The following is a 27,258-nucleotide window of genomic DNA, read 5'->3' as shown; positions in this document are numbered from 1 at the left end:
CTTCTATTGATGGAGAAATTTACCGGGCTTCAAGAACAGTTGCTTGGCCACAGAATAACCACGGAGAACCATGGTCCTTGTCCAGGGAAGATGTCAAAATGTTATGTAGATTGACCATATGCAATTTCTCTGAAGTACATTTGTGATACAATCAGTCCTAATACCTCCTCAAAAATGTTTATTAATTTTGCATTTCTAAATCCTAGGCCACACAGTTCCTTGGTCTCATTACACATATCATCTCTGCAATGTCATTTATACCATCATCAAATATAAGTGGAATGTTAACTAGTAACACTAACCATTTATTGTTATATGAGATGAACTTTGAAAAAGTTGATGACTTTCTGTGCTGCATAAGGGTAAAGTATTCAAACATTTAAAGCCAAGTGCATCTAAAAAGTATGGAGTTTAGTGTTTTTAGTCTGATGCAGCACTCTTCCGTTTTCTAGCCTGTTAAAAAGTGTATATAGTACTGCTGCTTGAACTGCAGTATTTATTCATTTTTGGACATGTAAGATGCAAGGGAAATAGGAGTACAAAAAAGACCCTCCATGAACAATTGTTGTCTCCTCTGCTTTCAGGGAATTAAAGACTCCATCTGGGGAATATGTACCATCTCCAAATTAGATGCTCGGATCCAGCAGAAGCGTGAGGAGCAGCGAAAGAGGAGAGCAAGCAGCGCCTTAGCCCAGCGCAGAGCCCAGAATGAAGAGAAGAAGCTGGATAAGTGAGTACAGCTGAAACCTGTTTGATTTGTCAGAGATACATGCCTATACCTCACGACACACCGCATTTGTCTACACACATGGATTGAGAGATACCCACAAACACTTACAGAAAATCAGAGTGGGTGTGCATGCTGCTTCACTTACACATCCTTAGCAACTCTGTATGCAGATAAGCAAACATCCTGTGTGAAATCTAGAAGACACATCAGTGCTCACATTATCATCATTTATGCGCCCACCTGCACAAATGGCATTCCTCAGAGCACACACCAGCTTGTATATCCTGTGCAACACCAACTCTTAAGTTTTGTTGGCCTACATGAACCCGAGTATACATTTGCTATCATTCAGTGTTTTGGCAGCACAGGCCCAGATACAGATATTCTGTGCAACTCAACACAAACTGACACATCTTGTGAATTGCTGCATCAAAGCTCATTTCTAATTCATGCTGGATCCTGCAGGTTCCTTATGTGAAGCAAGCTGCCGGGCGCCAGACGTAATTTCAAAAGTTTTCAGCAACTGCCAGTGAGCATACTAACTGGTGCTGAACAATATTGTGCAAGGAGTCCTGGAGAGCACGACAGGGGATGCCCATGTGGGTATGAGATGGTACAAGCACCAACAACATAGTTCATGTTTTTTGGCATCCTCAGGAATACAGGATCGGAAACTATGATCAAATTTGTGTTGTTCTTTTGCTTCTTTGTCATGTTTGTTTCCCTTTACTAGTCACAATCCTGTCGTCTTCCAAGTCATTAAGATTCAGGATGTGGGGCTTTTGCGAAAAACAAGACAGACTCTCTGGTGCTTGTGTTAAAGTCACTTAACCCCTTGCCGTTTGAACTTTGTGCCTTCTATCAGAAACATTGAAAACATACTGCAGCTTCTCTTCCACTGTGAACCCAGACACTAAAAAAATGTTGCTCTCTCTCCTCCTGGGGCTTCTATCTCCCAAGATAAAAAGCATTATCTAAACCATCTCGGGGGGTAAAAGGTGATTGTATGACAGAAGCACGCATGGCGGAAACACGTGTGTCTCTACAACACGGTCGCAACAATGAATGCCTCTTAGCCACACTTTTTTCCCACGCTTGCCTTTACCACGCCTTCCTTTACAACGAATTTCGTAATAAAGGCATATTTGCTAAAGGGATATGCATTGTAGTTTACCACTAACCCGATCCCCTGCCCTATAATCCTGTTCCCCCTCCCTTGCCTCCCCCCCCCCCTCCCCCCCGGCGAGAGCCCTAAAACCAAACTCTACTTGCCCTTGCAATTACCCTTTCCCCTATCCCCGCTCTGAGGCCTAAAACCCTGCCCTCTCCCAAAAACTACCCGAACTTCAGCCCCCCTGAGCCCTAAAACGTACCCAGTCCTACCCTTAAAACTACCCCCTCCTTCCTGAATCCTAAAATCCTACCCCCCTTTAAAAAGACTACCCAACTCTGTAGGAGAGTAGGATCTGCACTTATGTTGCCCCCACTTTTTTTCTGATGTATACACTGGTTTCAGGCTATAGTCTGGCTGGGTCCCTGCTAATCAGGGCCCCTGCTAATCAGGGCCCCAGTCTCACTGATCTCTCTAAACAACTTGGTGTGCATATTAGATGCACTAGTGATTGGATACTGTGGTACCTTATGAGCCCCTAGTATATGGTACCTTAGGTACCTAGGGCATTGGTACTTCACAGGCCTACCAGGGGCTGCAGCATGTATTATGCCACCCCTGGGAAGCATTCTCAATCTGACACCACAGGCCTGCTCCTGCAGCCTGTGTGAGGTAGTGTTAGCACTCCTCACTGAGGTATAGGTTCCTATATCCTACCATACACACACACATAAACCTATCAGCCACCCCTATTGCAGGCCCTATCAATCCTGAGGGCAGGGTGCTTGGTTTACTATGTGAGGGGGTGCTTCTGCATGAGCAGGACCCCTCTGCAGCTAGCAGAGTCTATTCTCTGCTGCTGTTTGTGGATGCGGTTAAACCATATACTCTTAAGTGCATTAGACCTCGCGGTAAATGCTAACTTTGGAATGACTGCATCAAACCATGTCGTGTTTGGTGTCGAACAACTTGGAATCATACCCCCACACCAGTAACTGGTGTGGGAGTATGATCCCACCCTTCTAGAGGGGATGACATGTACCCACTGTACTAAACAGTAGAATCTCCAAGAGCCCTGGCATCACAAAATGGATGCCACCAGCACAGACACTGGGCTGCTCTCTTGCTGCTTACCGAAACTCGCAGTGGAGGAAGCCCAACAAAAGGCATCCTGTCACAGGGAGGTGTCACCACCTCCCAGACAGGATTTAGTGTATTGAAGCTGGGTGGGTGCACTTCTAGAGTGCTTTGAAGTCCTACACTGGGGGAGCAGTAGGCTCCTCCGTGCATATGCCAGCTCAAACCGGTTCAGGGGCTACCTGCCCCTGCTCTGGCGCGAAACTGGACAAAGGGAAGTGGGTGTAACCACCCACTACCCTGACCCTCCTAGAGGAGTGGTCATAGAGCTAATCCCTCCCCTATCTTCACTATAAGATAGCAAGCATTGCCAATGCAATTCAGATTACCCTGGACGACGCTCTACAAAGAAGAATCCTGGCCCTTCGACGTTCCACTATCTTTGGAAGACTGAAGAATCTCACTTGGAGTCAAGGAGTGACTCCCTTGCTTGGCAGGCACCAATAACTTCAATCAACGGTTGCAAACTTTACCGCTCCCGCCGGAGTCCGAAGTTCCTGTGGCCCCAGAAGCGGATTTCCTGACCACTCGACGGCCATTTTGAGGCCCCGGCGAAGCTGTGGCATCTGGACCCCACGAGTGACGAGGAACTGCAATACCTGGGAATCGTGGGAGGCAGAGATTACATTCCAGACCATAGGAACCTGTCCAAGGTTGTTCCTCCCTACCAGAGTGGGGATGATATCCACAAATGGATAACTGCTATGGAGAGGGCCTGTAGAGTTCAACAGGTCCCCCAGACACAGTGGGCAGAAATCTTGTGACTCTCCTTTTCAGATAAAGGTAGAGACAAGCTCCTCACTGTTAGAGAAGAGGATGCTAATGATTATGAAGCCCTGAAGAGTGCTTTGATAGATGGGTTAGGCTTAACCACTGAACAGTACAGGTTGAAGTTCAGAGATACCCAGAAAGCACAGACTCAGGATTGGACTGACTTTTTTTTTTTTTTTTTTTTTGAAACCGTTTATTACAAAATTAAAAAAATATACAAAGATGGGCCTACAACCTTCAGGCCGGCCCCTAGCAAGCAAGAGGAGCATGTGATACAAACAATAGCGCGCATGCCGCGGCAAAGGGAAATGCACAGGAGTTAGAAGCGGTGGTAGCCACACCATCCGGACCCCACATAACGGTTTCATTTTAATATAAATAACAACAAAAAACAAATCCACAAGGCAACCCACAATCGGAAACAGCAGCATGTGCTCCCCTAGAGGGGGGACCCTACCAATCCATAGGAGTATCAAGGGGGGGAAAAGGTCAAGACGGGGAGTAGGTGGACTCAGTGCCCGGAACCGGGGAGATAAACTGGCTAAGGGGACGGGGCCGGTGACGGATCGGGCAATAACGGCGGGGTACAGATTCCCCCGCGGTAGGCGTTCCAGGGGCCCCATACGTTCACCCATGTCCCAGGCTTACCTCTCGCAACATACACCACCTTTTCCCGAAACATGCGCCAATCCATGTTATCCTTCCATGCCGAGACAGTCGGCGACCTCTGGGAACCCCACAGTTGAGCAATGTCGCGTTTGGCCACCATATATCCCAGAGTCACCCACCGCGTCTGCGGCACCGAGTAGTCGGTTGGCTCCCACACATTCAGAAGGCATCTCCTCGCTTCGGGCAGCAGCGACACACGCGTAACCACCCACAGGACCTCATGCACACCACGCCAGAATCGCTCCACCTCCGGGCAGTCCCACAAAATATGGAGAAAGGTCCCCAAAGAACCACACCCACGCTTACACAACCCGTCCACAGCATAGCCCATACGCAGTAGCCTTGGCCCCGTAACATAGACCCTATGGAGTATCTTGAGCTGGACGAAGCGAAGGCGGGCCGGTATGGCCACCTCTTTCGGGGAGGCCACCGCAGATACCCAGTCCTCGTCATCCAGCTCCAATCCATCGGCCACCCATGCCTCACGAAGGTTATTCAGCAGTCCCGAGCGGTCATTGATAAGTTTTTTATAGATTAATGAAATCGTGCTGTCCGGTACATGTCCATCTAGCACCCTATCCTCCAGAGGGGAATACTCCGGGATGGAGGCAACGTCCGGGAATACGGAGCATAGCGCATGACGGATCTGCATATACCGAAAGTACTCCCTGTCCTGCAACTGGAATTCTGTCTGTAGCATCTCGAACGTTTTGAATCCCCCCCTCGTCCAGAGATCACCCACCCTGCTGATGCCTATCATGTCCCACTTCTCAAAGCCCTTCGAGGTCCACAGGGAGCCCAACTGCTCAGATGCGTATAGTGGCGACGCCCGGGTCAAACGATCTCTCCACCCCATCGCCACATTAGCCGCGTGCCACACTCGTACCATGACACGTGTGGGGCCCGTCAGACGTGCGTCAAGCGAGCTGGAGTAAAGCGCTCGGTTATAATCACCACCCGGCAGTAACATCTTATCCATTTCAAAGGCCGGGTTTAGAGCGGGTCCGTACAGGCCGTGATTAATCGCAGCCAGCTGGGAGGCCCAATAATACCGTTTGATATCCGGGAGGGCAATCCCCCCGTCATACCACGGGAGCGTCAGCTTCGCCAGGGCGATACGCGGTCTACCCTCCCAGAACAGTCGGCACTGCAAACTCTCCACCTCGCGAAAGTAGCGCGCCGGGACTGGACTGACTTTGTTGATTGTGCAACCAAGGCTCTAGAAGGTTGGCTGGTTGGTAGTAGAGTTACTGATTTTAAGGGATTGTATAATCTTATGATGAGAGAACAGATCCTTAATAATTGCCAAAACCAGTTGTTGCATCAGTACCTGGTGGACTCTGATCTGACCTCTCACCAAGAATTGGGAAAGAAGGCAGACAAATGGGTCCGAACCAGGGTGAGGCAGAAAAACCAGAACCAAGGTGGTGACACTAAGAAGCAAGATCCTAAAGGCTCATATAAAGGTGGGGATAAATCAAAAGACCAGAAGTCTTCACAAGGGCCCCAAAAATCTGCATCTGGTGGGGAGTCACAATCTGCAAAGGGAAAAGGCCAAAAGAAGCCCTGGTGCAAATTCTGTAAACAGAAAGGGCACTGGACTTCTGATTGTACCAAGTCCAAAGACCAAACCACCACCACTCCACCCCCTAAGGCAACTGTTCCCCCTAGTGCAGTCATTGGTGGAGGTAATACTCAGAATAAGGGTGTAGTAGAGTTGACCCTGGGTTCTGATGTGGACTCTGGCCTAGTCAGAGTACCAACACAGGCATTGCTAGTTTGTGAGGGAGACCTTGATATGTCCTTTCTAGTGAGCCCCAGTAATCTGGGCAAGTACAAACAGCAGCCTATCATAAATGGCAAACAGGCTTTGGCATTTAGGGACACAGGTGCTAGGGACACAGGTGCTAGTGTCACCATGGTGGCAGAGGATCTGGTGGACCCTGCACAGATCATCCTGGGTGAAATGTACCAGGTAACCAATGCAAGCAACACCAGGACCAACCATAGCCTGGCAGTTGTGAATTTCTCCTGGGGAGGGGTAACTGGCCTCAAAAAGGTAGTAGTCAGTGCAGACCTCCCTGTCGAATGTTTGTTGGGCAATGATCTGGAGACTTCAGCCTGGTCTGAAGTAGAATTATGGACTCATGCTGAGATGTTGGGCATACCTGCAGAGGTATTTGCTGTGACCAGGTCACAAGCCAAAATGCGTAAAGCTGAACCAGATCTGGATCCTGAAACTATGGACCAGATGCTACCCAAGAGGAGGAGCAGTAGGGTTAAGGCTGGGCCTTCCCCTCTGTCTCAGATCTCAGATTCCCCTCCTGAGGGAGGAGAAGCAGATCCTGAAGAAGGAACTGCCCCAGAGGAACTTGTGCCTGGTCAGGTTGAGTTCTTGGGGGCAGGGGGACCTTCCAGGGAAAATCTGAGCAAAGAGTAACAGTGCTGCCCCACTCTTGAACCCCTCAGACAGCAGGCTGCTGCTGAGGCTGTTGGGAGTGCTAGTGGGTCCCATAAGGTTTATTGGGATGAGGGGCTCCTATATTCTGAGGCTAGAGACCATACCCCTGGAGCCACCAGGAGGTTGATAATACCTCAGAAGTTTAGGGGGTTCCTCTTGACCCTAGCACATGACATCCCATTAGCAGGACACTTGGGCCAAAACAAGACCTGGGACAGGCTTGTACCACATTTTCATTGGCCACACATGTCTGAGGACACCAAGGAGTTTTTTCGCTCCTGTGTCACTTGCCAAGCCAGTGGCAAGACAGGTGGCACAACAAAGGCCCCCCTGATACCACTACCCGTGGTGGGGATCCCTTTGAAAGGGTGGGGATTGACATTGTTGGTCCCCTTGACCCACCAACTGCATCTGGGCACAGATTTATACTGGTGGTAGTGGATCATGCCACCAGGTATCCAGAAGCTATACCCCTAAGGACTACCACAGCTCTTGTGGTAGCAAGAGCCCTCATTGGAGTCTTCTCCAGAGTGCGTTTCCCTAAGGAGGTCATTTCTGACAGAGGTTCTAACTTTATGTCAGGGTATCTAACTGCAATGTGGAAGGAGTGTGGTGTCAACTACAAATTCACTACTCCCTAACACCCACAATGCAATGGGTTAGTTGAGAGATTCAACAAAACCCTAAAGGGAAGGATTAAAGGCCTCCCAGAAAAGCTTAGGCGAAAATGGGACCTTTTACTTCCCTGCCTTCTGTTTGCATACAGGGAGGTTCCACAGAAGGGGGTTGGCTACAGCCCTTTTGAACTTCTGTTTGGGCACCCTGTTAGAGGACCATTATGTTTGGTGAAGGAGGGATGGGAGTTACCTCTCAAACCTCCCAAACAGGATGTGATGGACTATGTACTTCTTCTCCGCTCCAGGATGGCAGAGTATATGAAGAAGGCCACTAAAAACCTTGAGGCAAGCCAAGAATTACAAAAAGCTTGGCATGACCAAAAGGCTGTCCTGACTGTTTACCAGCCAGGCCAGAAAGTGTGGGTTTTGGAGCCTGTGGCCCCAGCAGCTCTCCAGGACAAATGGAGTGGCCCCCATACAATTGTTGAGAAAAAGGGAGAGGTCTCCGACTTGGTAGATCTTGGCACTCCCAGGAGCCCCCTTAGGGTGCTCCATGTCAACAGATTTAAAGCATCTGTGGACAGGGCTGACATGAGCTTGCTCATGGCAACTGATGAGGACCAGGAGGAGGAGAGTGACCCTCTCCCTGACCTGCTCTCACAGAACCCTGATGATGGATCAGTTGATGGTGTTGCTTTGGCAAGCAGCCTCACTGAACATCAACAAACTGAATGTAGACAAGTGCTACATCAGTTTAGACCTATGTTTACCCTGACCCCAAGTCAGACTTCCTGGTGTACCCATGAGGTGGACACTGTAGACAGTCTGCCTGTAAAGAGTAAAATCTACAGGCAACCTGATCATGTCAGGGATTGTATCAGAACTGAAGTCCAAAAAATGTTGGAGCTAGGTGTTATTGAGCCCTCAGATAGCCCTTGGGCTAGCCCAGTAGTCCTTGTGCCAAAACCTCACACCCAGGGTGGTAAGAAAGAGATGAGGTTTTGTGTTGACTACAGAGGCCTCAATGCAGTCACCAGGACTGATGCCTACCCAATACCAAGGGCAGATGAACTAATAGACACTTTGGCCTCAGCCAAGTATCTCAGTACATTTGACCTTACACCTGGCTATTGGCAAATCAAGTTAGCTGATGATGCCAAGGCTAAAACAGCATTTTCGACCCCTGGTGGGCACTATCACTTTGTGGTAATGCCCTTTGGTTTGAAGAATGCACCTGCCACATTTCAGAGGTTGGTGAATAAAGTCCTGACTGGTTTGGAAACCTATTGCTCAGCTTATCTTTTTTTTTTTTTTTTTTTTTTTTTTTTTTTTTAAACCTTTATTACAATTTCAAAAAGATACAAGTATGGGCCTACAACCAACAGGCCGGCCGCTAAACGCAGTGTAAACCTAGGCACGACTTAACATGCACATCAATAAAGCAGCAAAAGAGTTACTAAAGTTCTAATTATCGCAGTCAGCCACAGCCGCAGTCCCTACACAAACAGGAAAGGTTTCATATTTTTGAAAAACAGAAAACATCAAACTCACAAGGCAGAGGAGGTTAATGGCAGAAACATGTGCTCCTCGTATCGATGGAGTAAACCAACCCGGGTAGACAGAGGGGGGGGGAGGGGGGCAAGGCAGAAGCGACGAAGTCGCATGTCGCAGGAGCATACAGGAATGCAGGGGCTAGGGAGACAGAGCGGCATCCATCTCACGCGTCTGGGGCGGGGCGCAAATACCTCCACGATAGGAGTTCCAGGGACCCCACACCTTAATCCACTTCCCGGGCTTGCCTCTCGCCACATACACCGTTTTCTCTCTAAACATACACCAGTCCATGTGTTTCTTCCACTCGGAGACCGTTGGCGGCCTCTGGGAGCCCCACAGTTGTGCGATGTCACGCTTCGCTATCATATAACCTAGAGTCACCCATTGTGTCTGCGTCACATTATAATCAGTCGGCTCCCAGACATTCAGCAAGCATCTACGTGCCTCCGGCTACAAGGCAACATGCGTGACTTCTTCTAACACCGCATGCACTCTGCACCAAAACCGAGTCACCTCCGGACACTCCCACAAGATATGGAGAAAAGTCCCCAGTAGCCCACAGCCTCGCTTACACAGACCATCCACCGAATACCCCATACGCATCAGGCCAGGCCCCGTGACGTACACTCTATGCAGTATCTTAAGCTGGACGAACCGCAATCGGGCCGGGATAGCCACCTCTTTCGGGGAGGCCACCGCTGACACCCAATCCTCGTCGTCCAGTTCTATACCGTCTGCAATCCATGTCTCCCGCAATGAGGCCAGCAAACCCATTCGATCATTGATAAGCTTTTTATAAATCAACGAAATGGTGCTATCCGGCACATAGCCGTCCAATACTCTGTCCTCCAACGGGGAATGCTCCGGAATAGCCGCCACGTCTGAAAACACGGAACACAAGGCATGATGAACTTGAACATACCGATAGTATTCCCTATCATTCAACTGGTATTCCGTTTTCAGCATGTTGAACGTCTTAAATTTCCCTTTCGTCCAGATATCCCCTACCGTGCTGATACCAATCGTATCCCACTTCTCGAAGCCTTTCGTAGTATACAGACAACCCAAACGCTGGGACGCGTACAATGGCGTAGCCCGAGTCAAGCGATCTCTCCACCCCATTGCCGCATTTGCTGCATGCCACACCTACACCGCGACCCGCGTCGGGCCCGTCAACCGCGCATCAAGGGACCCCGAGTATAGTGCTCGATTATAGTCTCCGCCTGGCAGTAGCAATTTGTCCATCTCAAAAGCCGGGTTCAAAGCAGGGCCATACATCCCGTGATTGACGGCAGCCAACTGGGAGGCCCAGTAATATCGCTTAATGTCAGGGAGGGCGACCCCCCCGTCATACCACGGTAGGGTCAGTTTAGCAAGAGCAATCCGCGGCCGCCCATCCCAAAATAATCGACGCTGGAGACACTCCACCTCCCGAAAATAACAGGCCGGCACTACGTCCATAGTGTTCTGCAGGGCGTACAAAAAGCGTGGTAGCGACATCATTTTGAACAATGCTGCCCGGCCGAGCGGCGAGAGCGGCAACCGCCGCCAACCCGCCACATCCGCCCTTAGGCGCTGAAGGGGGGGGAGAAGATTCCGTTCATACCGGGCCACCGGATCCAGGGTTATAAAGATACCCAAATACGTGAACCCCGACTCCGCAATCTGGATAGGGCACCCCCGCGGAAGGGGGGGGGCCTCCCCGGAGAGAACGTATACACAAGACTTAGCCCAGTTAATTACCAATCCGGAGTTGCGACCAAAGGAGCTCAACACATCCACCAATCCAACGAGCGATTTACGCGGAGATGCAAGATACAAGAGGATATCGTCCGCATATAGGGAAACACGATCCTCGTATTCCGGCGTCCATCTAAGGCCAAGTATCGAGGGGTGCCACCGCAACCATTCCGCAAGGGGCTCCAAGCAAAGAGCAAAGAGAAGAGGCGACAGTGGACATCCCTGTCGGGTGCCCCTACCCAAAACAAAGGGAGCCGACACCCGTCCGTTGACCACTACCTGTGCCAGTGGGTTGTCATAAAGCAATTTCACCCAACCGATAAACCCCGGGCCAAACCCAAACTTCGCCAACGCCGCCCAGATGTATGGCCATTCCAAGGTGTCGAACGCCATGGTAGCATCCAAGGACGCCAAGATGGCCGGCTCACGAATGAATGGGGCGCGAGCAAGGACGCCATGCAGTCGCCGCAGGTTCAAAGCGGTATTGCGATGGGGTATAAAACCGGATTGATCCTGATGAATCAGGTCGCCCACAACCCGGATCAGACAATTGGCCAGTACTTTGGCGAGGATTTTGGGCTCCGCGTTTAACAAAGAGATAGGCCTGTAAGAAGTACACCGATCCCGCGGCTTCCCTTCCTTATGGATAACAACAATAGTAGCAAGACGTTGGTCAGAAGGGAGGGAGCCCGCCGCCTGAGCCTCAAGGAACATGTCCCGGAGATACGGGGCAATCGCATCTGGGCGCAGCTTATACAATTCGATGGGAAGTCCATTAGGACCCATGGCCTTACCCGAGGCAATGGAGCGAATGGCCAAAGCGATCTCATCTGGCGACAGGGCCGCATCCATCGATACTTTATCCTCATCAGATAGGGAGGGCAGAGTAATATCTCGAAGCAGCAGTCGAGAGTCTTCCTCCGATCGCTCTGAGACCGGAGAGTAGACCCCGTGAAAATACTCCGCAAAGCAATCAACAATGTCACCGGGGTCCGTCACACGCACACCATCCACCCTCTCAATCTCCGGCACCACTCGACTCGCTCTCTCCTTCTTATCCAACCAGGCAATCAACTTCCCTGCCTTATCACCCATATCGTACAATCGCCCCTGTTGCTCCCTGCTCATACTCCTAGCAGATTCAGTAACCAGCGCCTTATAGTCGGCCTGCTTAAGCTCCAGCACATGCAATCTGTCATCCGTAACACCTTGCTCCAAATCACTCTCCAACTCGGTGATCTCATTTTCTAGCCGAACAACCTCCTGCGCCTCGCATTTTTTGGTGTGGGAAATGAGAGATAGGGCCTGGCCCCGGAGCACCGTCTTAAAGGCCTCCCAAAGGGAGACGGCGGAAGACACCGACCCCACGTTATCATTAAAATAGTGTTCCAAAGACTTAACCAGGTCTGCACGAATCGTGGGGTTCCGGAGGTACCAGGGGTTGATCGGTGCCACCCTCCCTTCCGCCCCCAGGGCGATTATCTAGGTGCAGCAAAAGGGGGGAGTGATCAGATATACCGCGCGCCAAGTGTCGCACCTCTCCGATCATCCCCGCCTGGGCCGCAGGCACTAACATATAGTCAAGCCTCGAAAGACTACCGTGGGCCCCGGAGTGGAAGGTATATTGCGCGTGTCCAGGGTGTTTCAACCGCCAGCAATCTTACAGTCCTAGGGTATCCAGAAAGCCCCCCAGCCAGTTCTGGGCCCGAGGGAGGTCCCTAGGGGGGTAGCGATCCTCAACACCGGAAACCACCGCATTAAAGTTTCCCCCCCCCAGTACCAACACCCCCCCCGGGAGCCTAAGCAGCAGGCGCCCCAAATCAGCGTAGGTGGCCGTCTGCAGGCCCGGCGGCACGTAGACCGCGACCAGCGAAATCAATCTACCCTCCCACCTCCCCACCAGCGCAGTGTAGCGCCCTCTGTCGTCGTGGAGCACCTCATCCACCACCAGCGGGAGAGAGGTCCTGACCAAGATGCCCACTCCCCTCGAGCCAGAGGTGAAACCAGAATGGGCCAGGAGGCGATATCCTCGTCTGTTCATGGCATGAAAAGAGTTCCCTATGAGGTGCGTTTCCTGCAAGAACACAATGTCAGGCGAAATACGTTTCAAGAACTGCAGGACTACCCCCCGCTTTATCCTGTCCCCCAGCCCATTCACATTCCAGGAAAGAAGTCTCAGTCCCCTACCCCCCATCCCTCCCAGCACAAAATATCCCCCTCCCGGGGAGCACAATCATAATAGCACAGCAAAAAATATTACCCCGCCTTGTGAAACAAACAAACAAACCCCAACCCCCCCCATCAACCCCAACAAAACTCCCCCCTCCCTGCACCCCTGCGTGAGCCCAAACAGCCCCCCCAACATGCAGTGTGCCTGTCGCCCCAATATGAAAAAAGGACAAAAAAAAACCCCAGAAGGAGGAAAGGGCCTCAGCAAGCCCCCCGCAACCTCCAAATACCACGGGGCAAAGCGTTACAAACTGGAGTCCAGTGCAGCCACAGGTGCAAAACGTTACCAATACAGTCCATCACCAGGATCACAGTTCCATTCCTACTCCGTCAAACCCTCTCCGCTCTTCGCCATCCGACCCTCCCGATCCCGACTCTTGGGCAAGGCATCCAGCCACTCTCCCACCGCCTCCGGCCGGTCGAAGAAGTGGGAGCGACCATCCAACTCGACCCGCAGCCTAGCCGGGAACAGCATCGCATACTTAAACTCCATGTCTCTCAAGCGCCGTTTGATGGCCGAGAATCCCATCCGTTGCTTTTGAACCGCTTGTGTAAAGTCTGGGTAAAAGCTAACATTAGAGTTCTCAAATCGTAATGGCCCAGCCACCCTCGACGCCTGCAGGATAGCGTCTCTATCCCGAAAATTAAAAAGTCGGGCAATGATAGGCCGCGGGGGGGCACCCACCTTGGGCGCACCTCCCGGGATCCTGTGGGCCCGTTCCACAGCGAAGAACTTGCTCAGCCCTTTGGGTGCTAGATGAGTCACCACTAGATCCTCCACAAAAAGATCCACAGCAGACTCCTCCAACCGTTCGGGCACGCCGATAATGCGGACGTTGTTCCGTCTGGCCCTGCCTTCGGAGTCCTCAAGGCGACGCTCGGTCAGGTCACTGGCGAGCTGCAACCTCCGCACCGTCGTCTGCAAGGCGGCCACATCTACCGTTAGGCTCGATGCTGCTTGGGTCAATGAGTCGACCCGGTCATTGGTTTTCGACAGGTCCGCTCTGACCAAGGTGACATCAATCAGCACCGAGTCCAATTTGTTAGCCAGAGTATCCAATTGCTGGTTCACAGTCACCTTCATCTCCTCAATGGCCCCCATGACATCCAACAGGGTCAATTCGGATGATGCGCCCGAGGCCTCCTTGGGCGGCTCAGGTGATTTACGCGATCCACTAGGGGATCCCTTTGGCTGTGCATAACGGTCCATATTGTTGGCCTGGGAATAGGCTCCCCTCCGGGTAGATTTGGGTTTCAGTTTGTCGCCGTCCACTCTCGTCGTCATCGTCAGCGATCAGCAAGGTCAGCACCCTCCAGCACCCGGAGGAAGGCCAGGAGAACCGGGCCGCCAACTGAAAGAGGCCCGTTTACAGTTCAAGACTAGGCCTTGCACTCCGTACTCTGCGCAGCTCTCCCAATGTCCCACGCATCAGTCTCGGTAGCTCAACTCGAAACCGAAAGTGAAAGCACGGGGTCCGGGGCAGGCCCAGCCTGGCATGCCGCTGTTGTTCAATTCGCAGCCGGGCACCTCACCAACCCGAGTTCGGCACCAAGGCCGGAGAAGGCCGCAAACTTCAGATCGCCAAAAAACACGTTCCCGGAGTCCAATTTCGATTTGGAAAACGAGTGGCACCTTAGCGCAAGATCATAAACAAAAGCCCATCGAGAAAATCAGGATTATGACAGGATAGACGTGGGAGGTTGCGGAGGCCCTCGGGAGCCACAAGCCTACGCGGCCATCTTGGTTGCGCGCTAGGCTCCTCCCCCTGCTCAGCTTATCTTGATGATATTGCTGTCTTTAGTTCCACCTGGCAGGATCACCTGGTCCACCTCAGGAATGTACTGGAGGCCCTGAAGAACAGGCCTCACTATCAAGGCCACTAAGTGCCAGATAGGGCAGAGTCAGGTTGTGTACCTGGGCCACCTTGTAGGTGGAGGCCAGGTTCAACTATTGCAGAGCAAGATCCAGACCATAATGGAATGGGTAGCTCCAACCACCCAGATACAGGTGAGAGCCTTCTTGGGCCTGACTGGGTATTACAGGAGGTTTGTTAAGGGATATGGATCTATAGTGACCCCCTTAAATGATCTGACCTCCAAGAAAATGCCAAAAAAGGTTCAGTGGACAGCTAGCTGTCAAAAGGCATTTGATGACCTCAAGCAGGCAATGCACACTGCCCCCATTTGACAGAGTCCAGATTACAAAAAGAAGTTCATTGTCCAAACAGATGCTTCAGAGCTGGGTGTGGGAGCTGTACTGTCTCAACTTAATGATGAAGGTCAAGACCAGCCAGTAGCTTTCATAAGCAGAAGGCTGACCCCTAGAGAGAAACGTTGGTCAGCTATTGAGAGGGAGGCCTTTGCTGTGGTGTGGGCCCTGAAGAAGCTGAGGCCATACTTGTTTGGCACTCACTTCATAGTTCAGACTGACCATAAGCCCCTCCTATGGCTCAAACAGATGAAAGGTGAAAATCCCAAACTTCTCAGGTGGTCCATTTCCCTACAGGGGATGGACTATACAGTGGAACATAGACCTGGGACCCAACATGCCAATGCAGATGGACTCTCAAGGTATTTCCACTTAGAACATGAAGACTCAACTGGTCAAGGTTAGTTTAATGTCCCTGCGTTTGGGGGGGGGGGGGGGGGGTTGTGTAGGAGAGTAGGATCTGCACTTATGTTGCCCCCACTTTTTTTCTGATGTATACACTGGTTTCTGGCTATAGTCTGGCTGAGTCCCTGCTAATCAGGGCCCCAGTCTCACTGATCTCTCTAAACAACTTGGTGTGCATTTTAGATGCACTAGTGATTGGATACTGTGGTACCTTATGAGCCCCTAGTATATGGTACCTTGGGTACCTAAGGCATTGGTACTTCACAGGCCTACCAGGGGCTGCAGCATGTATTATGCCACCCCTGGGAAGCATTCTCAATCTGACACCACAGGCCTGCTACTGCAGCCTGTGTGAGGTAGTGTTAGCACTCCTCACTGAGGTATAGGTTCCTATATCTCATCATACACACACATATAAACCTATCAGCCACCCCTTTTGCAGGCCCTATCAATCCTGAGGGCAGGGTGCTTGGTTTACTATGTGAGGGGGTGCTTCTGCATGAGCAGGACCCCTCTGCAGCTGGCAGAGTCTATTCTCTGCTGCTGTTTGTGGATGCGGTTAAACCATATACTCTTAAGTGCATTAGACCTCGCAGTACATGCTAACTTTGGAATGACTGCATCAAAACATGTCGTGTTTGGTGTCAAACAACTTGGAATCATACCCCCACACCAGTAACTGGTGTGGGAGTATGATCCCACCCTTCTAGAGGGGATGACATGTACCCACTGTACTAAACGGTAGAATCTCCAAGAGGCCTGGCATCAAAAAATGGATGCCACCAGCACAGACACTGGGCTGCCCTCCTGCTGCTGACCAAAACTCGCAGTGGAGGAAGCCCAACAAAAGGCATCCTGTTACAGGGAGGTGTCACCACCTCCCAGACAGGATTTAGTGTATTGGAGCTGGGTGGGTGCACTCCTAGAGTGCTTTGAAGTCCTGCACTGGGGGAGCAGTAGGCTTCTCCGTGCATATGCCAGCTCAAACCGGTTCAGGGGCTACCTGCCCCTGCTCTGGCGCGAAACTGGACATAGGGAAGTGGGTGTAACCACCCACTACCCTGACCCTCCTAGAGGAGTGGTCATAGAGCTAGTCCCTCCCCTATCTTCACTTTAAGATAGCAAGCATTGCCAATACAATTTAGATTACCCTGGACGACGCTCTACAAAGAAGAATCCTGGCCCTTTGACGTTCCACTATCTTTGGAAGACTGAAGAATCTCCCTTGGAGTCAAGGAGTGACTCCCCTGCTTGGCAGGCACCAATAACTTCAATCAACGGTTGCAAACTTTACTGCTCCTGCCGGAGTCCGAAGTCCCTGCGGCCCCAGAAGCGGATTTCCTGACCTCTCGACGACCATTTAGAGTCCCCAGCGAAGCTGTGGCATCTGGACCCCACGAGTGACGAGGAACTGTAATACCTGGGAACCGTGCACTGATTTCGAGTGCAAACCCTAAACAACGTTCTACGAACTTGTGCTTTGGACCATTTGTGGCCCAAGTCCCCAGCAGGTCTTGTTCCAAAAATCAGCGGCCTACCCCGTCCCGAGTGACCGTGGGCTCCTGTGAAACTTTTCCTGTGGCGGCGTCTTCGCGATCCCTTGCCCGTTGGCTAGTGGGTCCCCCGAAGACTTTCTCAACGATTCAAAGGGCTCTCCTGGTTGCTCCGGGCCTGCCCTCACTTACCCTCGCTGGGTAAGTCCATCAGTCCTTGCTGGTCTGCATCACCGACTATCTTCAGTCCACACGAGACTTGCAGTTGCCAAGGCTTGTTGGCTCCAATCCGGTTGCCGACACCGTCATCAGCTGCATACGTCGTGGGACACTCCGAATCCAGCCGCTGGTCATCGTCGATCCCTCCTGGACCTCGTGAGCGAAGAGCCAAAACACCATCGACGACCTGAAGCGACGCAACATCTGTGGTCATCCATCCTGCTGGCCACCGGTCACTGGCAAGTGACTTTGAACACTGTCCCTTAAATTTTTAGGTCCTCTTCATCTTCAATCCACCTTCGGATTCCTGCGGACACCTCTTCAGTCGTCTAAAGCAGCAAGTCTTCATTGGTCTCCATTGAAAACAGCATCGCGACCCGACACCAAAAGACACCTATGCACCCAGCTTCCCTGGGTGAGGTAACTCGTGCACTCCGGTGCCCAAGTGTGTGTTGGCCCTCGAAATACTTACCCTGTAAGTGGCTTGCTTGTTGACTTCTTCGAAGTGCCCTAAAACTTTAAAATACAAACCGCGACTTGCTCCATTGTAACCTATAGGAAACCCGCGGCTGTGTTTAGACACTGCACGCGTCTCCCGTGGGCTTGTTACTTACCTGCTAACACTGCAGTAGTAAAGCGATTCCCAAGGCCCTAGCCTTTGTCATTTTGCAAGTCGACTTTGTTAAACCATTTTTTTAGTATATGGTCTGGTACGCCCCTAGGGCTCCAGCCATATTTGTGCTTAATTTATTGAGAACTGTTGACATTTGAATGTTTACCTGGCTGCTAATCTCATAAAGAGATTAGTAGAGTGTGTCTAGAAATAAATACATATATATTTGATATATATACCTGTGTGGTGTCCTTTTCATTTGGTAATTCAAGAGATTATAAGGTAAAACAAGCTGCTTTACATTCCTCAGAGACTTAGCCTGAAGGCTGCTCTCCACAGCTACCACTAGGATAGCTTTCTTTAAAAGGTTGTCTTAAACCTATCTACCATAAGAGTCGAATTGGACTGGTGCAAGGTGGCCACTATAACTAGTGACCAGCATATGCCAGGCCAACTTCTCACATTCAACTCCTTCCCCCGAGCTTTAACACCAACCTAACCCCTAAAAATTACCTCCCTCAAACCCCGCCCCAGTCCTTAAAACTACCCCAACCCTCCAACTAACCCCCTCTGTGAGCCCCTAAAAACTACAGCCCCCCCTCAAAACATTGCCCCAGCCCCACTTACCTAACCATGTCTGAAGCTTCCTGTCCCGACACTTTCTGTCCTCTCCCCACCCATTCGGACACTAGACTGCTATCTGCCTTAACCACGTATATGCATGGTTCTAGAAAATGTTGCGAAGCTTGCTGGGAAACAGCACACGCGTTGTAAATGCCGCTTACCGAACATTAGTGGTCCTTTTATCCTCTAGAGAAAAGGGGTGGTTATGGAACAATCTACCTATTCCCTCTTTCTGAGTCAAGAGGGTCTTAATTGCCAGAATACAAGCTAATGATAGCTGCATTCACAAGTGGCTGCAGCCAAGAGAGAGATATAGGAGGTAATGTGTTTAGTTAGCCGAGCTCTGGTACACAAAACTAACAGTTATGACATTTGTATATCATGTTAACAATAAGATTCAAACTAAAAATGTGCATAGACAGTACTTTGCTTCATTAAACAATATCTTGACTTAACCCCTTCGCTGCTGCGGACATTCCGCTGCAGCGCTGGGGGGGGCAGGGGGGCAGCGCGGTGGGCCTGTGCTCATGACGGAGCCGCGCCGTCATGAGCCACAGTTGAGCTGTGCTCATGACGGAACGGTTCCGTCATGACTCCGCCCATTTGCGTTGTCCCCCCGCACAGGCGGGGAAACAGCGCCGCGTAGGCGGAGCGGCCGCCAACGGGCGTGTCATGACGGAACCGTTCCGTCATGAGCACACGGCAACCGTGGCTCATGACGGAACGGTTCCGTCATGAGCGGGGAAGGGGTTAAGAAAAAAAATATTTTGCTAGCAGATTCTTCTGTACCAACTGGATTGAGGAGAAAGGAGCACAGATAACATAGTTCAAGGCCTGCGGAACGGGTACAAATTTCAAAGAGAGGAGTGGAGCTTGCATCTGGTACGTCCTGACTCTCTTCTTCCAGAGGCATCTGTAGGCACACACTCCAAAGGTGTGCCTTGCATTGCAATGAAACAGAGGATAATGTTGGTGACTATTTTAACCTCAACAAGTAAATTATAGAAATGTAAAAAGTGATACACGATTATACATGTTATTAAATTATATATAAAATATACAAAGGAGGGACTGCTAAGCTAATTATTGAATCAAAAGCAACCATTTAGAAAGGACACTAACAGGATTCAATTGAAAAGATGTGCGGAAAATGGGCGGAGCTGCAAGTCCATACTTGAATACAGCATGCCTCGCAGCGCATGCGCTGCCTAGGTGCGACCTAAAAGGATTAGAAGTACAGCCCGTAAATGCAACCATCTGTCCTCTGTTGGATAAAAAGGAGCTAAGGATGATGAGGGTTGCCCTCTTATCCTGATTTCCTCCAGCTGGTTGATAAGCAAAGAAGGGTTAACCGTATCAAACAGTTGTGTGATACGAGGCATGCCTAAACCACACATACTTAAACAACGCATTCTGAACCATGACGCGTCTTTACCACGCATTCCTTTAAAACGAATATTGTTGTAAAGGCATGATTGCTAAAGGGATATGTGTGGTAAATTGCACATCCCACCTCCGCGCCCTAACACTGAAGACCCCAGCCTGCTCCATCCCTTAAAATGACTCCAGCTCCCCACCCTGATTTCGGACCCTACCCCAAAAAACCACCTTGACCTCCGACCCCCTGCTCTGAGCCCTAAAACTGCCCCATCCCCTGACAACTGCTCCTCCCCCAGCCCTGAGCCCTAAAATCCGGCCCCAGCCCTGAAACCTACCTTGATTCCACCCAAGCCCGAAAATCCTGCCCCCTTGCCTAAACACTATCCCGACCCGAACCCTCTGCCCTGAGCCCTAAAATTAACCCTCCCCACATCTGAAAACTAACCCTCCCCCACCCTGAGCCCTAAAACTGCCCCCACTCCTGAAAACTGAACCTCCCTCCCTCCTTTCCTGCCCTGAGCCCTAAAACTCGGCCCAAGCCCTAAATGCTACCCCCCCCCCGACCCGGCCCCAGCCCCACTTACCAGGCTGCATCTCGGAGCTTTCTCTCCCGATCCTACGTGTTCCTCTCCCTACACATCTAGACCGTTGGCTGCCTTAACCATGCATATGCATGGTTCAGGCAAGCATTGTTCCGCGTACATTGAAACAGCACCTGTGGCTCAGCCCTCGTTTTTTCTTAGAAATGAATAGAGCTTTATCACAAACAAGCTAGACAATGGGAACACCCTATACACTGGAATCTGTAGTAAACAACTCACCAGAAGACTGCAATCCATCCAGAATTCAGTTGCCAAAAACACTATTTCAACCCCCCACCGGCCGCAAGCGCATCACACTGCACCTCAAGGAACTCCACCATATCACAATAGCCGAATCTCCTTTCACAAACCCACCCGACACTTCTGATCACCTGGACTGACTCTTGCTAGCACACATCCCAAGAATACACATGGCGGATGGGCCTTTTTCTACATCTCTCCTAAATTCTAGAGTTCTGCAAGAAGCTGAAGCCCTGGTTCATCCTTATAGTCCCACCAGCTACCCTACGCGAGGCTGCACCACACCTGCTGTGCCAGGATACCCTACCATGTGATAGCACGACAAATCTTCATAACATACGTTTCCTGACCTTCCAAAGAACCATGGAGAGTTGTGTATTGAAACATTGTATTAATTTTTGTTTTTGTTGAAGCACTTTAACAACGAATTATCCATGTCTGAAAACATCATATACAAAGTTTTGTTGTGTAACAGTATGAATAAAAATACAAATTCCCAAAACATTAATTTTGATATTCTGTTTCAACTGGTTTCTTCTAACTTCAGCTCAGTTTTCTCATTTTTAGTTCTCGCCTGACGTTAGGAGTGCGCATGCGCTGCTTCCGCCATGTGAGGGCTTCTTGGAATCAATACGGTTCCAGAAGTCGTGTGATCGCTCCGCCTTCAATTTTCATTGGCGTGCATCGTCTGACGTGACCAATTATGCTAAATGGGGTGTAATGATTGGCCTGGAGGCTTTTTAGTCCCTCCTGGTTACCACCCTGTCCACTTTAGGCCCCGCCCACCGGGTCTGGATCATTTACAGGCGGCTTTACACGCTCCCCTTTAAAGGACAGTGTGAGAAGGTGGCCTGATATATGCTGTCCACTAGTTCTAGTGGGCACCTTGTATCAGTCCAAACAATCCCTTATGGTGATAGGTTAAAGACAACCTTTATTGAAAGCTATCCTAGTGGTAGCTATGAAGAGCAGCCTTCAGGCTAAGTCTTGAAGGAATGTAAAGCAGCTTGTTTTACCAGTCTATAATCTCTTGAATTATCAAATGAAAAACAACCACACCAGGTATATATTCAAAATATATGTATTTAAGGTAAATCACACCCCTCTAGTCTCTTTATGAGGCTGGAGTTCGAAGTACTTCAGTTACAAGTGTTTAAGCATCAGTAAAATCACAAATACTCGTTTGGGCCCTAGGGCCGTACCCAACCATATACTAAATGTAACGCCCTGAACGTCTCAGGATCGTTTAACAGACACGACAATGAGGACGCAACCACTTGTGAAGGGTTAGTTCTTTTAATGAAGGCAAATAAAATACAAAGAACAAACAAAAGTTATAGTCACTGGAATCCTCCAGGCTAAGTACGTTACCAGCCCACAGCACGGATGGTCCTAACCGTCCTCTGCATATACGCCGATCCCGGCGTATGCCAACAGAGGGCAGAAATGAAATGGCCGACAATGCCAATCGGTAGGCTGTGAGGGGCACGAAGAGTGTTGGGGAGAATCGAGGAGTCAGGGAAACACCCAGCCGGGGTCTCTACCTGAAGGGAGCAGCCGCTCAACCTCTTCCTCAGACTGCACCGGGACGCGGAGTCACCTCCTGGTGATGCGTCACCGATACCCCAATCACAAGCAAGAAGACTGAACCGAGAGCAGCCGCTCGATCGATCCTGTGGACTTCCGAGTCTGTATCGCGGCAAACACCTCCTGGTGTGCGTTACAGCTGGCAGTCCCTGTGTCTCTGGTCGGGCTGGGAGTTACGACTCCAACCAGCAAAAGCGCCACTGCGCTTGGACTCAGCCGAGTCAAAAAGCGAAGCTCAATGGTTGACCGGTAGAGCTTCCGGGTCCTTCACAGGTGACGATGGGGCAAGACACGGCCCAGGGAGTAACGACTCGACCTACCTCCGTTCTTGCCTTACTGGAGCACCACTCCGGAACACTGCTCTTCACGAAGCAGGTACGTCGGTGTAAACACAATATCCGACAGCCTTGTACCTCCCGGTTCCTCCCTTTATAGGGCGTGTTTTCCTTGAGTTATGTAACAGCTCTCCTGTTTACATAAGGGCGTGTTTCCCTTGAGTTATGTAACAGCTCTCCTGTTTACATAAGGGCGTGTTTCCCTTGAGTTATGTAACAGCTCTCCTGTTTACATAAGGGCGTGTTTCCCTTGAGTTATGTAACAGCTCTCCTGTTTACATAAGGGCGTGTTTCCCTTGAGTTATGTAACAGCTCTCCTGTTTACATAACCTCTCAACCGCTAAGCATCCTGGGAGATGTAGTCCGTTTTCGCTGGTTACCGTTTTCCTCCCCTCGTATGACAGGAATTCTTGACAGTACATCCTCCCTCTCAGCGGCTCCCCACGGGTCCAGCGCTGGCAGGAAAACGCCGATGGAACAAGGAGACCAAGCGCGGAGCATGAACCCCTTCAGCCGGTTCCCATGAATGCTCCTCCGGGCCATAGCCTTTCCACGCAACCAGGTACCACAGCTTCCCCCTGCGCCATTTGGACGCCCGTATGCCCGACACTTCATACTCCACCTCCGACTCCACGCATACCGGCCTAGGTGTCCCAGACGGCTTGGAGGGTGCTGGTTTGAGCAATGATACATGAAAGACAGGGTGTATCCGCAATGACTGGGGCAAGCACACCTTCACGTTCACGGGACCCATACACTTGGTAATTCGATAGGGGCCCATGTACTTGGGATGGAACACACTGTTCTTTCGAAACCTCATGTTTCTTGTGGATATCCAGACGTAGTCTCCAGTGCGGTACAGTGGCCCGGGCCTTCTCTTCCTATCTGCCGCAGCCTTGTATCTTCTCTTGGCCTCTATTAGGACAGCCCTTGAGCGCATCAACGTGTCTTTTATGTGTGCCACCCTGTCCGCTGTGGCGGGAATCCTGTCCTCTCTGAACGGATGTAGAAATGGCAAGAACCTGGGATGTTGGCCATAGTTGCTATAGAACGGAGATGACTGTGTGGAGCTGTGAGTGGCGTTGTTATAGGCTATCTCTGCAACCCATAGCAAGTCGACCCATTCTTCCCTGCCCTGGTCCACAAAACATCGCAGATACTGTTTGAGCGTTTGGTTCAGGCGCTCGGTTTGGCCGTCCGTTTGAGGGTGGTAGCTGGTGGACAGGGCGGTCTTAACATGCAGCGCAGTGCACCAAGTCTTCCAGAATTGCGCAGTAAACTGCGACCCCCGGTCCGACACGATCACCCCAGGTAATCCATGCAGTCGTACCACATTCTTTAGGAGTAGTGACGCCAATTCCCCGGCCGTAGGGACTCTCTTGCAGGGGATGAAGTGCCCCATTTTCGTCAAGTAATCCACCACCACCAGTATTGCCGTCATCCCCTGGTCTACCGGTAGGCCCACCACGAAGTCCAGTGATATGCTATCCCATGGTCTATCCGGGGTCGGAAGTGGATGTAAGAGCCCTTGGGTTCGGCCATGGTCGGCCTTCATGGTAGCACACGTAGGACACTCCTGTCCCCACCTCCTGACATCCACTCTCATGGTTGGCCACCAGAAATGCCGTCCCATGCTAGCCACCGTTTTTTCAAAGCCCAAATGACCTGCGCATGGAGAGTCATGGCACCAGATGAATGCTTGTTTCCTTAGCCTAGGCGTGGGTATCAATAGGCACCTGCCCTTCAGGGGTATCCCGTCCTTCAGCTGCCATTCTCTGTGACTGAGGAGCCACCTCCGCCATGCGAATGACCTGATCCCTCTCTTTATTCCCCTCAGGAAAGTATCCGGTTGGATAACCCCCAATACCATCCTCGGGGAAATGATGGAACGCTCGGTTGCAGGCAATGGTTCCTTAACTGCAGATTGACGGGACAGGGCGTCCGCCTTCCGGTTTTCCGTCCCCGGCCGATATGTGATGCGGAAGTTGAACCCCGCAAAGAAGATCATCCACCGCAGCTGCCTGGGAGAAAGGTGTCTAGTGGCCGTCATGAACTGTAGGTTCCGATGGTCCGTGTACACCGATACCACATGTCTTGCCCCCATCAACCAATGCCTCCATTCGGTGAAGGCGTCCTTGATTGCGAGAAGCTCCTTCTCCGCAATATGGTAGTTGCGTTCGGCGTCGTTGAGTTTGCGGGACATGTACGCAACGGGATGAAGCACCCCTGTGTCGTGGTTGCGTTGGGACAAGATAGCCCCCAGCGCCACATCCGACGCGTCCGCTTCCACCACGTAGGGGAGATCCGGATCGGGGTGAGCCAACACCGGCGCCTTACCAAAGGCGCTTTTCAGGGCCTCAAAGGCTTTGTTCGCTTCAGGGGACCAGACAAACTCCTTGGACTTCCTCAGTAGCTGTGTGATTGGGGCCACCACTCCTGAAAATCCATCTATAAACCGCCTGTAAAAGTTGGCGAAGCCAATGAAACTTTGGACGTCCTTCACGCTTTGGGGCACCGGCCATTCTTTCACCGCCTTGATCTTTCGTTCTGCCATCTCCTGTCCCTCTGGACTCAGCATCACTCCGAGGAATTCCACGGATGTGACGTGGAAGTCACACTTGCTGAGTTTACAAAACAGCATGTTTTCCCTCAGCTTTTGGAGCACAGCTTTGACGTGGTGTACGTGCTCCTCCACACTGGACGAATAGATGAGGATGTCGTCGATATATACGACCACGTAGATATCCAACTCCTCTCTGAATACCTCATTCAAAAAGTACTGAAAGGCTGCCGGGGCGTTGCACAGACCGAACGGCATGACGAGGTACTCAAAAAGGCCGAACCTGGTCTTAAAGGCGGTCTTCCACTCGTCTCCGTCCCTCATGCGCACCAGATGGTATGCCCCTTTCAAATCCAACTTGGTGTAGATACGAGCTTTCTTGACCTGTTCCAGAAGTACACTGATGAGAGGCAAGGGGTACCGATTTTTTATGGTTATCGCATTCAATGCCCTAAAGTCCACACAGGCTCTCAGCTCCCCATTAGCCTTCGGGATGAAGAAGAGTGGCGAGGCGGCCGGAGACTTGGACGGGCGGATGAATCCTAGCTTGAGGAGTTTATCCAGGTACCCCCGGAGATGCACGTTTTCAGGCTCCGTCAGGGCATACAGCCTGCCACTGGGAACGCTGGCCCCTGGCACCAGGTCGATCTGGCAGTCAAACTGTCTATGTGGTGGTAGCACTTCCGCCTTCACCTCATCAAATACATCCTCAAAACTGTGATAAGCCTGGGGGAGAGCCACATCTTTTTCTGCCGCTGTAGCCACCGTCTGACTCCCGCTCTCATCTGCGTCAAGGGATTCCGTTCTTATTCCACAATGCAGGATGCAATACGGTGACGTCATTTCGATGCGATGTGTTGGCCAATCCACAAAGGGGTTGTGTTTCTGTAGCCACGGCAATCCCAATATGACGCCATATTGGGGCGCTCGGATGATGTTAAAATCGATTTGTTCCAAATGGTTCCTCCCATATCTCATCGGAAGGACCCCCGTGTGCTGTCCGATGGGCCCCGTCACCAATCGCCTTCCGTCTACCGCATAGACGTCTTCGGGTACTGCTTTGGGAAGAAGCACTAGCCCTAGCCTGCATGCCTCGTTGTGGTCCATAAACATGCCAGTGGCCCCTGAATCCACCATGGCCACAACGGGTATCCACTGGTCATGCACTCCCACGTGCACCGTGATAAACAGGTGTCGTTGTCCCTTAGTGACCGAGTTGGAAAGTGAAGGGATGGATGAGTGACTCCGAGATGCCCCTTCTCTGGTCTTGGAGTCCTCTAGTTTTCCGCCGGTATGTCCACCACGGCTGTTACCGACCGGTTGGCCCGATAACGTGACGTCTTCGGTTTGGCAGGGCATTCACGTACGTAGTGGCCTTTTTTGCCACAATATAGGCACAATCCTTGTTTACGGCGTGACTCTTTCTCCGTGGCTGTGAGGCTCGCTCGTATTGCGCTGATGTCCATGGGTTCTCCCTTGGATGCGGTGGAAGTTTCAGGACTTCCCACCGTCACATAGGATGGAAGGGATTTTCCTTTTCTCCCATGATCCCCCTTTCTTTCACTTAGCCTATGTTCCAGCCGTAATACCAGGTTGATAAGGCCCTCACATGTCTTGGGTTGAGGGTCAATATGAGCCACGGCGTCCTTGAGCTCATCGCACAGCCCTTGATGAAAGAGCGCCGTCTGTTTAGCAACAGGCCACTTGGTTTCCGCAACCAGCCTTCGGAACGCGTTGAGATACTGCACCAGGTTGTTGGATCCCTGTCTCAACTCAAGCATTTCACGGTCCGCCGTGTACGAGTCAGCCCTTCTGTCGAATACCTTCAGGAATTCCTCGCGAAAAGCACCCCAATCACATAAGAGGGGGTCGTCCCTGCTCACCAGAGGTACGGCCCATTGTGCCGCGTTTCCAGCCAAATAGGATATAAGGAAAGCCACACGAGCCTGACTCGTGGGGAACGCCTTTGGTT

The 27,258-nt window shown here is 51.2% G+C and overlaps 1 protein-coding gene across 4 annotated transcripts in view; it reads left to right on the top strand.

Moving 5' to 3' along the window:
* The window catches only part of EI24 (EI24 autophagy associated transmembrane protein), a 331,213-nt gene that overhangs the window by 58,571 nt on the left and 245,384 nt on the right, over nucleotides 1-27,258 (top strand). For all 4 annotated transcript variants that reach the window (XM_085646022.1, XM_085646025.1, XM_085646024.1 and 1 more), the window contains exon 3: nucleotides 585-730. In XM_085646022.1, the coding sequence (XP_085502148.1) occupies nucleotides 585-730 (146 nt within the window). The remainder of the gene's footprint in view (nucleotides 1-584; nucleotides 731-27,258) is intronic.

Source organism: Triturus cristatus, chromosome 3_1 (genome assembly GCF_964204655.1).
Source record: "Triturus cristatus chromosome 3_1, aTriCri1.1, whole genome shotgun sequence".
In the NCBI taxonomy this organism is placed as follows: Eukaryota; Metazoa; Chordata; class Amphibia; order Caudata; family Salamandridae; genus Triturus; species Triturus cristatus.
This window is presented reverse-complemented; position numbering and strand designations above follow the sequence as displayed.